The sequence below is a fragment of the Hemitrygon akajei genome, chromosome 22 (assembly GCF_048418815.1).
Source record: "Hemitrygon akajei chromosome 22, sHemAka1.3, whole genome shotgun sequence".
NCBI lineage: Eukaryota > Metazoa > Chordata > Chondrichthyes > Myliobatiformes > Dasyatidae > Hemitrygon > Hemitrygon akajei.
This window is the reverse complement of record NC_133145.1, coordinates 2,602,736-2,616,483: the sequence shown is the minus strand read 5'-3', so window position 1 is coordinate 2,616,483 and position 13,748 is coordinate 2,602,736. Positions and strand designations below refer to the sequence as shown.

At 45.1% G+C, this 13,748-nt stretch overlaps 1 protein-coding gene across 2 annotated transcripts in view; it reads left to right on the top strand.

Annotated features, from left to right (window-relative positions):
- Nucleotides 1-13,748, top strand: part of mrpl27 (mitochondrial ribosomal protein L27) — a 30,687-nt gene that overhangs the window by 9,258 nt on the left and 7,681 nt on the right. For both annotated transcript variants that reach the window (XM_073026607.1, XM_073026608.1), the window contains exon 2: nt 8,539-8,664. In XM_073026607.1, the coding sequence (XP_072882708.1) occupies nt 8,539-8,664 (126 nt within the window). The remainder of the gene's footprint in view (nt 1-8,538; nt 8,665-13,748) is intronic.

The window sequence follows — 13,748 nt, the reverse complement described above, 5'->3', positions numbered from 1 at the left end:
GCCTACGTCTCCGAGCCTACTACTTTAACAAGGATTCCCCTCCCCCTATTGATGAGCCCTTCTCCTGTCTTCAACCCTCCTTCTCCTCCTGGACACCTTTACCGGGCCTTCTACCTGCACTCGATCTTTTCATCTCCAACTGTCGCCGAGACATCAACTGTCTCAACTTCACCACTCCTCTCTCCTGTTCCAACCTTACTCCCTCTGAACACACTGCCCTCCATTCTCTCCACTCTAATCCTAACCTCACCACAAACCCGCAGACAAAGGTGGTGCCGTAGTAGTCTGGCGGACGGACCTTTACCTCACTGAAGCCAAACGGCAGCTCTCTGACACCTCCTCTTACTTACCCCTGGAACAGGACCCTACCAAAAAACATCAAACCATTGTCTCCCGTACCATCACTGCCCTTATCAACTCCGGAGACCTTCCATCCTTAGCCAAAAAACTCATAATTCCCACACCCCGCACAGCTCGCTTTTACCTCCTCCCCAAGATCCATAAGCCTGACTGTCCTGGTAGGCCTATAGTTTCGACCTGCTCCTGTCCCACCAAACTTGTATCTGCCTACCTGGACTCCATTTTGTCACCCATAGTTCAGTTCCTCCCCACCTACATCCGGGATACATCCCATGCCCTCCACCTCTTCAATAACTTCCAGTTCCCCAGTCCTGACTGCTTCATTTTCACCATGGATGTCCAATCCTTATACACTTCCATTCCCCATCCAGAAGGCCTCAAAGCCCTCCGCTACTTTCTGGACAATAGACCTCACCAGTTCCACAACACCACCACACTCCTCAGGTTGGCGGAACTGGTACTCACTTAATAACTTCTCTTTTGACTCTTCCCACTTTCTTCAGACCAAGAGTGTAGCTACGGACACTCACATGGGCCCCAGCTATGCCCACCTCTTCGTGGGTTATGTGGAACAGTCTATGCCCCAAATCTATACTGGTACTGCTCCCCAACTTTTCCTTCGCTACATTGACAACTACATTGGTGCTGCTTCCTGCACCCATGCTGAGCTCGTCAATTTCATCGACTTTCCCTCTAACTTTCACCCAGCCCTCAGATTCACTTGGTCCATCTCAGATACTTCTCTCCCCTTTCTTGATCTCTCGGTCTCCATCTCTGGCGATAGACTGTCCACGGACATCTTCTATAAACCCACTGACTCCCATAACTACCTTACTATCCTGCCAAATGCAAAAATTCTATTCCCTATTCCTAGTTCCTCCGACTCCGCTGCGTCTGTTCCCAGGATGAGGTTTTCCATTCCAGGACATCTCAAATGTCCTCTTTCTTTAAGAATCGTGGTTTCCCTTCTGCCGTCATCAATGATGCCCTCCCCCGCATCTCCTCCATTTCCCGCACTTCAGCCCTCACCCCATCCTCCCGTCACCACAACAGGGACCGTGTTCCCCTTGTCCTCACCTACCACCCCACCAGCCTCCAGATCCAGCACATTATCCTCCGCAACTTCCGCCACCTTCAACAGGACCCCACCTCTAAGGACAACTTTCCCTCCCTAACCCTCTCTGCTTTTCGCAGGGATCGTTCCCTCCGCGACTGCCTGGTCCACACATCCCTCCCCACAGATCTCCCACCTGGTACTTATCCCTGCAAGCGTAAGTGCTACACCTGTCCCTACACCTCCTCTCTTACCACCATTCAGGGCCCCAAACAGTCCTTCCAGGTGGGGCAACACTTCACTTGTGAGTCTGTTGGGGTAATCTATTGCATCCGGTGCTCCCGGTGCGGCCTCCTCTACATCGGCAAGACCCAACACAGATCGGGGGACCACTTCGTCAAGCAACTCCGCTTCGTCTGCCACAACAGACAGGATCTCCCGGTTGCCACCCACTTCAACTCTGCTTCACGTTCCCGTTCGGATATGTCCATACATGGCCTCCTCTACTGCCATGATGAGGCCAAACTCAGGTTGGAGGAGCAACACCTCATATACCGTATGGGTAGTCTCCAGCCCCTCGGCATGAACACCAAATTCTCCAACTTCCAGTAATTCCCTCCCTCTCCGTTCCCCCATCCCAATTTCACTCTGCCTCCTCTCCTAGCTGCCTATCACTTCTCTCATGATTCTGCCACCTTCTACTACCCATAGTGCTTTCCCCTTAGATTCCTTCTTTACCTCTCCTGCCTATCCCCTCCCTGCTTCCCCTCTCCCACCCCTTGATCTTTCCTCTGATTGGTTTTTCAGCTGGCACCTTTCACCCTCCCCCCACTTTCTTTATAGGGCCCCTGTCCCCTCCTCCTTCAGTCCTGACGAAGGGTCTCAGCCCGAACGTTGACTGTTCGTTTGCACGGATGCTGCCTGACCTGCTGAGTTCATCCAGTTTGTTTGTACGTGTTAATTTGACCACAGCATCTGCAGTGTACTTTGTGTTTACAGCAGTCTGGTTCCTTGCTTCCCAGAGTAATCTGGGGTGCATCCCATCTAACTGTCCTAATATTCACATCCTCTGGTGAATACTGAAACAGTTTTATTAAGGACCTTCCCTACTTCCTTTGGCTCTTGGCATGATTTCTCCACTAACTGATCAGCCCTACCTTCAGTCTGCTCCTATCCCTCGCAGGGAGTTGTCACCATATCCAAACTGATCTGGATCTCATTGCATAGTACCTAATCTAATATGGCCTGTCTGCAGTTGAATTAGGAATCCTTGGACACACCTAACAAATTTCACCCTATCCATACCTTTTGCACTAAGGAATATTGGGGAAGTTGAAGTTCCCCCATGACAACTACCCTGTTATTTTTGTACCTTTCCAAAATCTGCCTCCTGATGTTTTCCTCAGTATCTCTGTTGCTATTGGGGTGCTATAAAATACTCCCAGCAGAGTGATTGTTCTCGTCCTGTTTGTGAATTCCATTCACATTGACACAGTAGACTATCTGTACACAGTGTCCTCTCTGCAGCTGTGATATTGTTCCTAATGCAATCCCCACCTCTTTACCTCCTTCCTTGTTCATTTTGAAATATCCATACCCTGAAACATGGCTATCACATGGGCAGGAATGGCAAAGTTTCCATAATGGTCACAATATCATAGTTCCATGCATTGTCCCATTGTCGTAAGTGCATCACCCTTGTGTCAGGAGCAAAGAACTTGCATTAAAATAGACACACTTCAAACCATCCTATTGTACAATTTTGCCTTAACACGGCCTAGCCTTCCTCATAGACTCTACACACAGCACCTACATGTAAACAGTTAAATACATCAATAAGAGTGTCTGAAACAATGAAATAACATTTTACAAACAGTTACATCTTAAATGAAGGTGTTGGGAGACAGGCACCTCCTTGATGGAGGATGTCTGTTGCATTCTCAGTGTGGAAACGTGTCTCTGAAAGCCCTTCCTAATGAGCTGTCTTGTGATGGTCAGTCAGTGATAATTCTTCTTATGGCTTCTGTTGTTTCCATCTTTATTTATTTATTTAGAGATACAACGTGGTAACAGATCCAATGAGCCTGTGCTGCCCAATTACACTCGTGTGATCAATTAACTTACTATCTTGTAGGTCTTTGTAATGTGAGAGGGAACCCATGCGGTCACAGGGAGAACATGCAGACTCTTTACAGATAGCTCAGAATTGAACTTGTAACCAGAACTGGTTCGCTGTAATAACGTTGGACTAACTACCATGCTTCTGTGCCATCCTGAGTTCTAACAAATCTCCTTTTGTAAGAGCAAACACGAGGAAATCTGCAGATGCTGGAAATTCAAACAACAACACACACAAAATGCTGGTAGAACACAGCAGGCCAGGCAGCATCTATAGGGAGAAGCGCTGTCGACGTTTCGGGCCGAGACCTTTCGTCAGGACTAACCGAAAGGAAAGATAGTAAGAGATTTGAAAGTAGTGGGGGGAGGGGGAAATGCGAAATGATAAGAGTAGACCGGAGGGGGTGGGATGAAGCTAAGAGCTGGAAAGGTGATTGGCGAAAGTGATACAGAGCTGGAGAAGGGAAAGGATCATGGGACGGGAGGCCTCAGGAGAAAGAAAGGAGGTGGGGTGGGGAGCACCAGAGGGAGATGGAGAACAGGCAAACAACTAAATATGTCAGGGATGGGGTAAGAAGGGGAGGAGGGGCATTAACAGAAGTTAGAGAAGTCAATGTTCATGCCATCAGCTTGGAGGCTACCCAGCCATTATATAAGGTGTTGTTCCTCCAACCTGAGTTTGGATTCATTTTGACAATAGAGGAAGCCATGGATAGACATATCAGAATGGGAATGGGACGTGGAATTAAAATGTGTGGCCACTGGGAGATCCCAGTGTAGAGATCCGAGCGTAGGTGTTCCACGAAACGGTCTCCCAGTCTGCGTCGGGTCTCACCAATATATAAAAGGCCACACCGGGAGCACCGGACACAGTATACCACACCAGCCGACTCACAGGCGAAGTGTCGCCTCACCTGGGACTGTCTGGGGCCCTGAATGGTGGTGAGGGAGGAAGTGTAAGGGCAGGTGTAGCACTTGTTCCGTTTACAAGGATAAGTGCCAGGAGGGAGATCGGTGGGAAGGGATGGGGGGGACGAGTGGACAAGGGAGTCGCATAGGGAGTGATCCCTGCGGAAAGCAGAAGGGGGGGAGGGAAAGATGTGCTTGGTAGTGGGATCCCGTTGGAGGTGGCGGAAGTTACGGAGAATTATACGTTGGACCTGGAGGCTGGTGGGGTGGTAGGTAAGGACAAGGGGAACCCTATCCTGAGTGGGGTGGCGGGTGGATGGGATGAGGGCAGATGTGCGGGAAATGGGAGAGATGTGTTTGAGAGCAGAGTTGATGGTGGACGAAGGGAAGCCCCTTTGTTTAAAAAAGGAAGACATCTCCTTCGTCCCATGATCCTTTCCCTTCTCCAGCTCTGTATCACTTTCGCCAATCATCTTTCCAGCTCTTAGCTTCATCCCACCCCCTCTGGTCTTCTCCTATCATTTCGCATTTCCCCCTCCCCCCACTACTTTCAAATCTCTTACTATCTTTCCTTTCGGTTAGTCCTGACGAAGGGTCTCGGCCCGAAACGTCGACAGCGCTTCTCCCTATAGATGCTGCCTGGCCTGCTGTGTTCTACCACCATTTTGTGTGTTGTTCCTTTTGTAAGATCTAGCATAAGATACCAATAATTTTTATGACATCTTAGTCTGCTTCATCAAACCAAGACTCATTTGCTTATTTCTCAAATTTTTCAGATTTGGAAATCCATGGGATTTGTGCATATAACATACTGTTGCCATAATTTTCTTCATATACCAATCATTGTTGCATGGATTACGTTATCTCAAGACCCGGAGGGGGTACAGTGTCATCTTGATATATCTTTCAAATCTCTCAAAAGACGGGTTAGCTATTGCTGTTCAGGTGCAAGCTCTCGTACCTCATTATATGTGGCAGATAGTCCTTGAGTAGATCAATTTCATCTTAATTCTTTGGTTGTAACAGTGACCTGGTGTTAGTGAGGGGAAAAATGCTTCCCAAGTGTTGTCAGCCATGTTGTTAACAATGTTGCCGATGAGCTCTCGTAAGCCTGGGTTCTGAGCAGTACATTGAGAGGTTTAAGCATGCGTCCAAAAGGAATGAGGAGACCTTTGGCTGCTTTCTCATTCATCAAGGTGAACACGTGCCAGGGCATCACATCCCTAGGGATGCTGTTTCAACCGTTAGCTCCCTTCATTGTGCTCTGTTTGAAAATCTCTGTGAACAACCCTGCGTGTGCTCCTCTAGTTGGTTTAGAATCTGTACAACTTCTAATTAATGTTTTAATTACTTTTGATTTATTCATTGTGCATGTTGATATCTTCTTACAGGCTGTATCATGGTGGGGATGGAGGACTAGTAAAAGGGTCCTTATTGTTGGATCCTTCAAGGCCATGAGTTGAGGAAAAAAAAGTATTGATTTATTTGCTTCATTTCACATAAATTCGACTCATCATATTTTTGGATAAATTGTGAAATTTGCAAGGGCAAACTTTTTGGTTACCTGAATAGCTGTAATACAAGGTGGGGGCGTGGGAAAGGAATCACCCTACATATGAAGGAACACGTATTTCTCTATTCATGTGTATTTTGTTAAACATTCTGAGCTACATTTCACTGTCACTTCTCTTCAGATTTCTGAATCCAAGTCAAGTTATAAATTGGAAAGCATGCTTAACGTATATGTATAGGAGAAATTTTGTTTTGGTTCATTATTGTCACATGTACCAAGATATAGTGAAAAGCTTGTCCTGCATTCTTTTCATATAGATCAAATCATTACACAGTGTACTGAGCCAGAATAAGGTAAAACAATAACAATGCAGAATACCAAAGAGTAGTGGTGGTAACAAGTGAAGTGCAAACTCCTAATTCAAAGTACATTTATTATGAGTGGAGCCCAGGTCCTAATGCAAGGTACGATCCACTATTAGGACAATTTAAAGCCAGCCCAGATAGACTGTAGGGGGCTCCTCACTGTAATCTTTGTGAGACTGCCCCCAGCTTCTATGCTTAGTGTCTGAAAACTTTGCGGCGATTTGCCCCACTAATATGATGAGCTGGTACTGGGCTGCTCCCGGGGTTTGGATCTACAGTAAAGACTCAGCTTTGTTTGGCTGCTCCCGGGGTTTGGATCTACAGTAAAGACTCAGCTTTGTTTGGCTGCTCCCGGGGTTTGGATCTACAGTAAAGACTCAGCTTGGTTTGGCTGCTCCCGGGGTTTGGATCTACAGTAAAGACTCAGCTTGGTTTGGCTGCTCCCGGGGTTTGGATCTACAGTAAAGACTCAGCTTGGTTTGGCTGCTCCCGGGGTTTGGATCTACAGTAAAGACTCAGCTTGGTTTGGCTGCTCCCGGGGTTTGGATCTACAGTAAAGACTCAGCTTGGTTTGGCTGCTCCCGGGGTTTGGATCTACAGTAAAGACTCAGCTTGGTTTGGCTGTTTGGATGTTGTTGTTGCTCACTTCTATTGTATTCCCGATTTGTTCTCTCTCTCTCTGCGCGTTGGGTGTTGGAATTTTTTAACTGGGTTCTTTCAAGTTTCTGGCTTTGCTGCCGCCTGTTAGTGGACAAATTTCAAGGTTGTATAATTTATACGTTCTTTGATAATAAATGTACTTTGATCCATAGTATGTAGTATACCACCCTGAGATTCATCTTCCCACATACAGCCACGAAACAAAAAAAGAAAATCATGGAACCCACGCAGAGAAAAACATCAAACCCCCAGTGTGCAAAAAAATAAGGAACAGATTATGCAAATAGCAAAAAAAAGAAACAAAGTGGAAAAACATACCAAACCAGCCTAGGCATATTCAGTTCAGTCTAACTTTAAGACATGGAGGCTGTCCATGCCAATCAAAATCGCACAAAATGTCAACAGTGAGCAGAAACACATGGTAACATGAGCTACCAAGTCTAATCCACAAACCGTGTCAATTAAACCTTGCCCAACACCCAAGGCTCCAGCTTCATCCTCTGGAAGCATTGAGGGAGAAAGAGAAACCATTCAAATGCAGGAACTTTCTTCCAGAAACAGCGAGCAAGAAGTAGAGAGAACTGTCACACGTGAACACCTTACTTCAGCAGCTGCAAGTAAGGTGATAGTAGATGGAGTTGAACACCTGCTCACCTTCCACTCTTGCTTTGATGGTTCGATCTTCCTTGACACTTAGATTGGTGAGAAATGGAGTCGATCATGGGCTCGAGCCCTGTCTCCAGGCTTCTTGGCTTCCAGGCTGCACCCTTCACTTGAAACCTCAATGAACCCCCCCCCCCCCCTCGGAGACGTGCAAAGCACCAGATTGCTCAATCAGCCTGAAAGCACACCACCAAAGTGTAGGTCACAGGCTCTAACAGTAGCAGAACCAAAAAGAAGTGGGGGGAAGAAAAGCAGTTTTGTGAACTGTCTGAAGGATGTTGCCTTGGTTGTGTTGTTTGCTGGCTCCATCTTCCCATAATCTACCATGTTATTGTGTTACTTTACTGAGGCAGCAAGAGGTATAGACAGTGAGGGGAGAGGCTGGTTCCTGTGGTATACTGAGCTGTGACCACATCTCTGCACTTTCTTGTCGGCACAGGCAGAGCAGTTGCCATACAAGTCTTTAAGCATGCAGACAATACTTTGTATAGTGCATCAATAAAAATTGGTAAGAATTACTGAATTTCTTTAGCCTCTTGGTGTTGTCTTGGTTGGGGCATCAATGTAATTGCAGCTGACAGACTATTAATCTTCACACTTAAGAACTTGAAGCTCTTAGCCTTCTCAATCTCTGCACCATTGATGTAGAGGGGAGCAGGTGCACCACCCCCTTTCTAAAGTCAATGACCAGCTTTTTATTTAGTTGTCTTTGAGTTGTCAGTGTCATGACACAATGACATCACAGTCTGTCTCCTGTACTCTGATTGTTATTTGAGATATGGTCCACAGCAGTATCATCTGCAGATCTGTGGATGGAGTTAGTTTGCACAATTATTTCAAATGTTGCAATCATTTTCTTTTTGTAAGATGGTTTCTACTTCTCATATTTCCTTCAGGATTTTTGACTTTCCCACTGACCACAGTTACTGCCATGAGATATGCATCCAAAAAGGCAGGAGGCAGTTCAAAAAATCTGGGGGGCAACAGTCCAGGTCGACGTTATGGATGGAAGAAGGCAGATGGTACGTATTGGGCTTGAGTAGCATCCGATATGAAAACTATATGCTTTAGGGCAAGGGAGGAGGAAGTACTGCACACTTTAGAGCACTAATCATTGTGAACATTAGTAACAGGTACATAATGAAATACAGCAACTTCCACTGGGGAATAGCAAATACTGTAAGCATGATTATTGTGGGATCACTACTCTACGTGTTTATGCCATTGTTGGTGTTGCTTTCAAAGGATTCCTTAGTTCAGTTGTAGAGTAATATGAAGTAGAGTAAGCAGGCCATGCCAACCAAGAGGCTTATCTAAGGTGGTGCTGTTTGCCCACATTTGACCAATATCCGTCTAAATGTTTCCTATCCATGTACCTGTGAAAATGTCTTTTAAATGGTGTTACTGCACATACCTCAACTATTTTCTCTGCCAGCATGTTCCATATATGCCATACATGAAGTTGCCCCTCGAGTCACTTTTTAAATTTTCTCATCTTACCTTTAAACCATGCCCTCTAGTTTTAGAGGGGGATAAAGAAGCTATGCATTGACCTTGTTGATGCCTGTCTTTCATATACTTCTGTATGGTTACCTTTCTCTCCTACGCTCCTTGGACTTGGTTATCCTAGCCCACCTAACTCTCTGTATAACTTGAACCCTGGCAACACTCTCATAAATCTTGTTTGTACTCTTTCTAGCTTAATGAGATCTTTCCTGTAACATGGTGAACAAAACTGTATACAGTCCTCCAGATACAACCTCACCACATGTTTTATAACTGTTGGTGAACAAACTTCTGAGCAGGTCTATTGTGATTAGGGTTGTGCATGTGTCTCAAGGATATTTCTTTCAACTATGGCCTATCACTTAATCTTATTCACGTCTTAATCTCTGTTCTTCTTGATTCTGGCCTTGAATACATCTTCTGTATCCCTATGTCAATTTATAACTGTTGTTTCAGGTATCTAGGAAAGGCGCAGCGCTTCCAACCTAAGTTTCCCCTTTTCTCTGTTGTTCCTTTGTTTAGTTTGTTTTGAGAGAGGTAGCAAAGAGAGCTAAGAAATAGAAAATTAATATTGCTGTGGGGTTTGTTCCACTCTGGTTCCCATCCTACTGAAACTCTAGTTTAAACAACCCCCCACCCTCCATGCAGCACTAATAAACATTCCCACTAGAGTATTAGTCCCCTTCCAGATCAGGTGCAAACCATCTCTTCTGTACAAGTCCCACTTACCCAGGAAGAGAACATAATGATCCAAAAACCTTTCCCCTTCCTCCTACACTAACTTAGCCAGTGTTTAACTGTAATTTTCCTCTTTCTGGCCTCACTAGCACACACATGGCATGGGTAGCAATCCTAAGATCACAACCCTGGAGATCAGGCTCTTTAGCTTAGCACCCAGCTTCCTGAACTCCCTCTGCAGAACCATGTAACTCTTCCTACCCTACAGGGATCACATCCTCTGCCTATTCACTCTCCCACTTAAGAATGCCAAGGACAGTAGACCTTGTCTATTTGGACTTCATAGTGGAATATGTGGCCTTAACATGATAAATTGTACTAGCTCAGGAAGACACTTTATTTGGCACAAATGAGCTCGGGTGAAGGGCCTGATTTTGGTGCCATCTGGAAGAGGGAATGAATGTTTGTCATTGCCAACCAATCTGGAGATGTCAGTATGAGAGGAGGGAAAGGAGTCGAGGCAGGCATGATATCCTCGCTCTCTCGTGAAGAAGAGCTGTGTTACAGATGGAGGAGACCAAGCAGCTGGAAAGTCACAAGTATTTGATAGTGGAATCTCACTGAAAGTTTTGAAAATTATGGAGAGAATAAACCTTTGAATATGCTGGGGTGTTGGGAGAGGATAGTACGAATCCTATTTTTACTTCAGCAGGGAGGAAAGGGGATGAGAACAGAAGACCATATGATGTGTTGTAGAAACTAGTCAACAATTGAACAAAGGGATCTGGAAATACAGGTTCATAATTTGTTGAAAGTGGCATCACAGGTAGATAAGGTCCCAAAGAAAGCTTTTGACCCATTGGCCTTCAAAATCAAAGCATTGAGTACAGGAAATGAGATGTTATGTTGAAGTTGTACAAGACGTTGCCGAGGCCTTACTTGGAATAGTGTGTTTAAAAATGCAAACATGAGGAAATCTGCAAATGCTGGAAATTTGAGCAACACGCACAAAATGCTGGTGGAACGCAGCAGGCAAGGCAGCATCTATAAGGAGAAGTACAGTCAACGTTTCAGGCCAAGACCCTCCGTCAGGACTAACTGAAAGAAGAGATAGTAAGAGATTTGAGGGGGAGGTGGAGATCCGAAATGATAGAAGACAGGAGGGGGAGGGATGAAGCCAAGAGCTGGAAAGTTGATTGGCAAAAGGGATACAGAGCTGGAGAAGGGAAAGGATCATGGGACGGGAGGCCTAGGGAGAAAGAAAGGGGGAGGGGAGCACCAGAGGGAGATGGAGAGCAGGCATTGAGTGATTGTGAGAGGGACAGAGAGGGGAAAAAAGGGAGGAAATAATAAATAAGGGATGTGGTAAGAAAGGGAGGAGGGGCATTAATGGAAGTTAGTGAAATCAATGTTCAAACTTCCGTTAATGCCCCTCCTCCCCTTCCTACCCCATTCCTTATTTATTTATTTATTTATTTATTCTCTTTCTCCCCCCCCCATTTTCCTCTTTTTTTTACTCTCTCTACCCCTCTCACAGTCACTCCTTGCCTGTTCTCCATCTCCCTCTGGTGCTTCCCTCCCCCTTTCTTTCTCCCTAGGCCTCCCGTCCCATGATCCTTTCCCTTCTCCTGCTCTGTATCCCTTTTGCCAATCACCTTTCCAGCTCTTAGCTTCACCCCTCTCTTTCCTGTCTTCTATCATTTCGCATTTTCCCCCTCCCCCTCCCACTTAGTCCTGACGAAGGGTCTTGGCCCAAAATGTTGACTGTACTTCTTCCTATAGATGCTACCTGGCCTGCTGCGTTCCACCAGCATTTTGTGTGTGTTGCTTGGAATACTGTGTGCAGTTTTGGTCACCTATCTTCAGGAAAGATGCAAATAAGGTTGAAAGATTACAGTTTAAAATTTACAAGAATGTTGTCAGATCCGGGGGACCTGAGTTATATGGAAAGATTGAATTTGTAAGGAGTTTATTCCTTGGAATATAGAGGATTGAAAGGAGATTTGATAGAGGTATATCAACACCAGGTGTATTTTGATTAGTTTGCACTTTTTTGTTTTAGTTATGTTGTAAAATTATGCGTGAATGGTTTTAATTTTTCTGAATGTTAGTTATGTAATTTATGTACACTATTAAGGGCTATGTTAACACAGTGATTGGCATCACACTATTACAGTTTGGGCATCTGCGGTCAATCTTAGTGGTGTTTGTAAGGAGTTTCTACTTCCTCCCCATAATGGTGTGCGTTTCCTCTGAGTGCTTAGGAAAGATGTAAATAGTTTGAAAGAATACAGAGAATATTTACAAGGATGTTGCTGGGACTGGAGGACCACAGTTAGAAGAGAAGATCGAATAGATTAGGACTTTATTCCTTGGACCAGAGAAGATGGAGAGGAGATTTGATAGAGATATACAAAATTATGAGGGATATAGGCTGGGTAAATGCTAGCAGGCTTTTTCCACTGAGGTTGGTTGGGACTACAACCAGAGGTCATGGGTTAATGTGAAAGGTGAAAAGTTTGAGGGGTATATGAGGGGAAACTTCCTCTCTGAGGGTCATGAGATTGTGGAATGAATTGCCAGCGTAAGAGGTGCATGCGAGTTCAATTTCAGCTTTGGGTAGGTACATGAATGGTAGCAGTATGGAGGGCTGTGATCCCAGGGCAGGCCAATGGGAGTAGGTGTTCAAATGATTTCTGCATTGATTAGATGGACCGAAGGGCCTGTTTCTCTGCTGTTTTTTTAACTGACTTTATGACTCTACTGTCCTGCCTTTGTCAGTCTTCTTGGATGCTTTTTCAAAAAAAAACCTCAAGATTCACGAGACACAGTTTCATAAGCACTAAGCTATGCTGACTGTCTCTAATCAGAGCGCATACTTGCTGCAAATAAATCGTGTCCTTCAGAATTCCTTCCAGAAGCTTCAAAGTTCAAAGCAAAGTTACTATCAAACTACGTTACGTGTTACCATATACTACCTTGCAGACATTTATGGGGGGATTGCAAATTTAAAAAATGGAAAAAATCTAAAGAGTCCTTGAAAGTAGGTCTGTAGATTGTAGAATCAGTTCAGATTAGTGGTGATTGAAAGTATTCACAGTGGGTCAGAAGCCTGATGGTTGTAGGATAATAACTTGTTGAATCTGGTGGTATGGGACCTAAGGTTTCTGTACCTCCTGCCTGATGGGAGTAGTGAGAAGAAGGCATGGCCTTGATGGTGGGATTACTCCATGTAAATATATTCAGTGGCAGGGAGGGCTTTACCTGTGCCCACCACTTTCCCGTGGCCTTTTCCATTCCTAGGCATTGGTGTTTCCATACCAGGCCTTAATGCATCCAGTTGGAATACTCACCACTATGTATCTAAAGTAGTTTGTCAGTCTAGTCCTCTGATATGGTAACAGGGTGACCCACTCCACTAAACACTGATGGGGCTGTACTGTAAGTCCCCCAATAATTAGTAAGAAATAGATCAAACTATAGGGAGATTGCAAGAATAATAAGGTTGTGATATTAACTTCCTTAAGATTATCTGGGACTGCCATATTGCTAAAGATTTGGCATTAGAAAGCAACTTGCAGAAGTTGATTGAGAGAGGCTAAAGGAACACATGGTAAGAGAAGGTTTTCAGAAGTAAGATAAGGAGGTGAGCAGGCACTGTCTGTAATTGCAGCAGACATGAAAAGGACACTGCAGAGGGTCAAACCCTGCCCTCCCCCCCACCCCCACTGTAAGGCTACCAGGCCAGACAATATCCCAGGCTAATACTCGGGTAATGTACACTCCAGCTCACCGACCTCTTCATGGACTGCTTCAACACTTCACTTACCCACGCTTCAAATCAGCTGCCATCAGCCCCATCCAAAGAACTTCTACATCTTCAGAAATAAGCACATCATAAGATAAGTGTATAAGATGATGA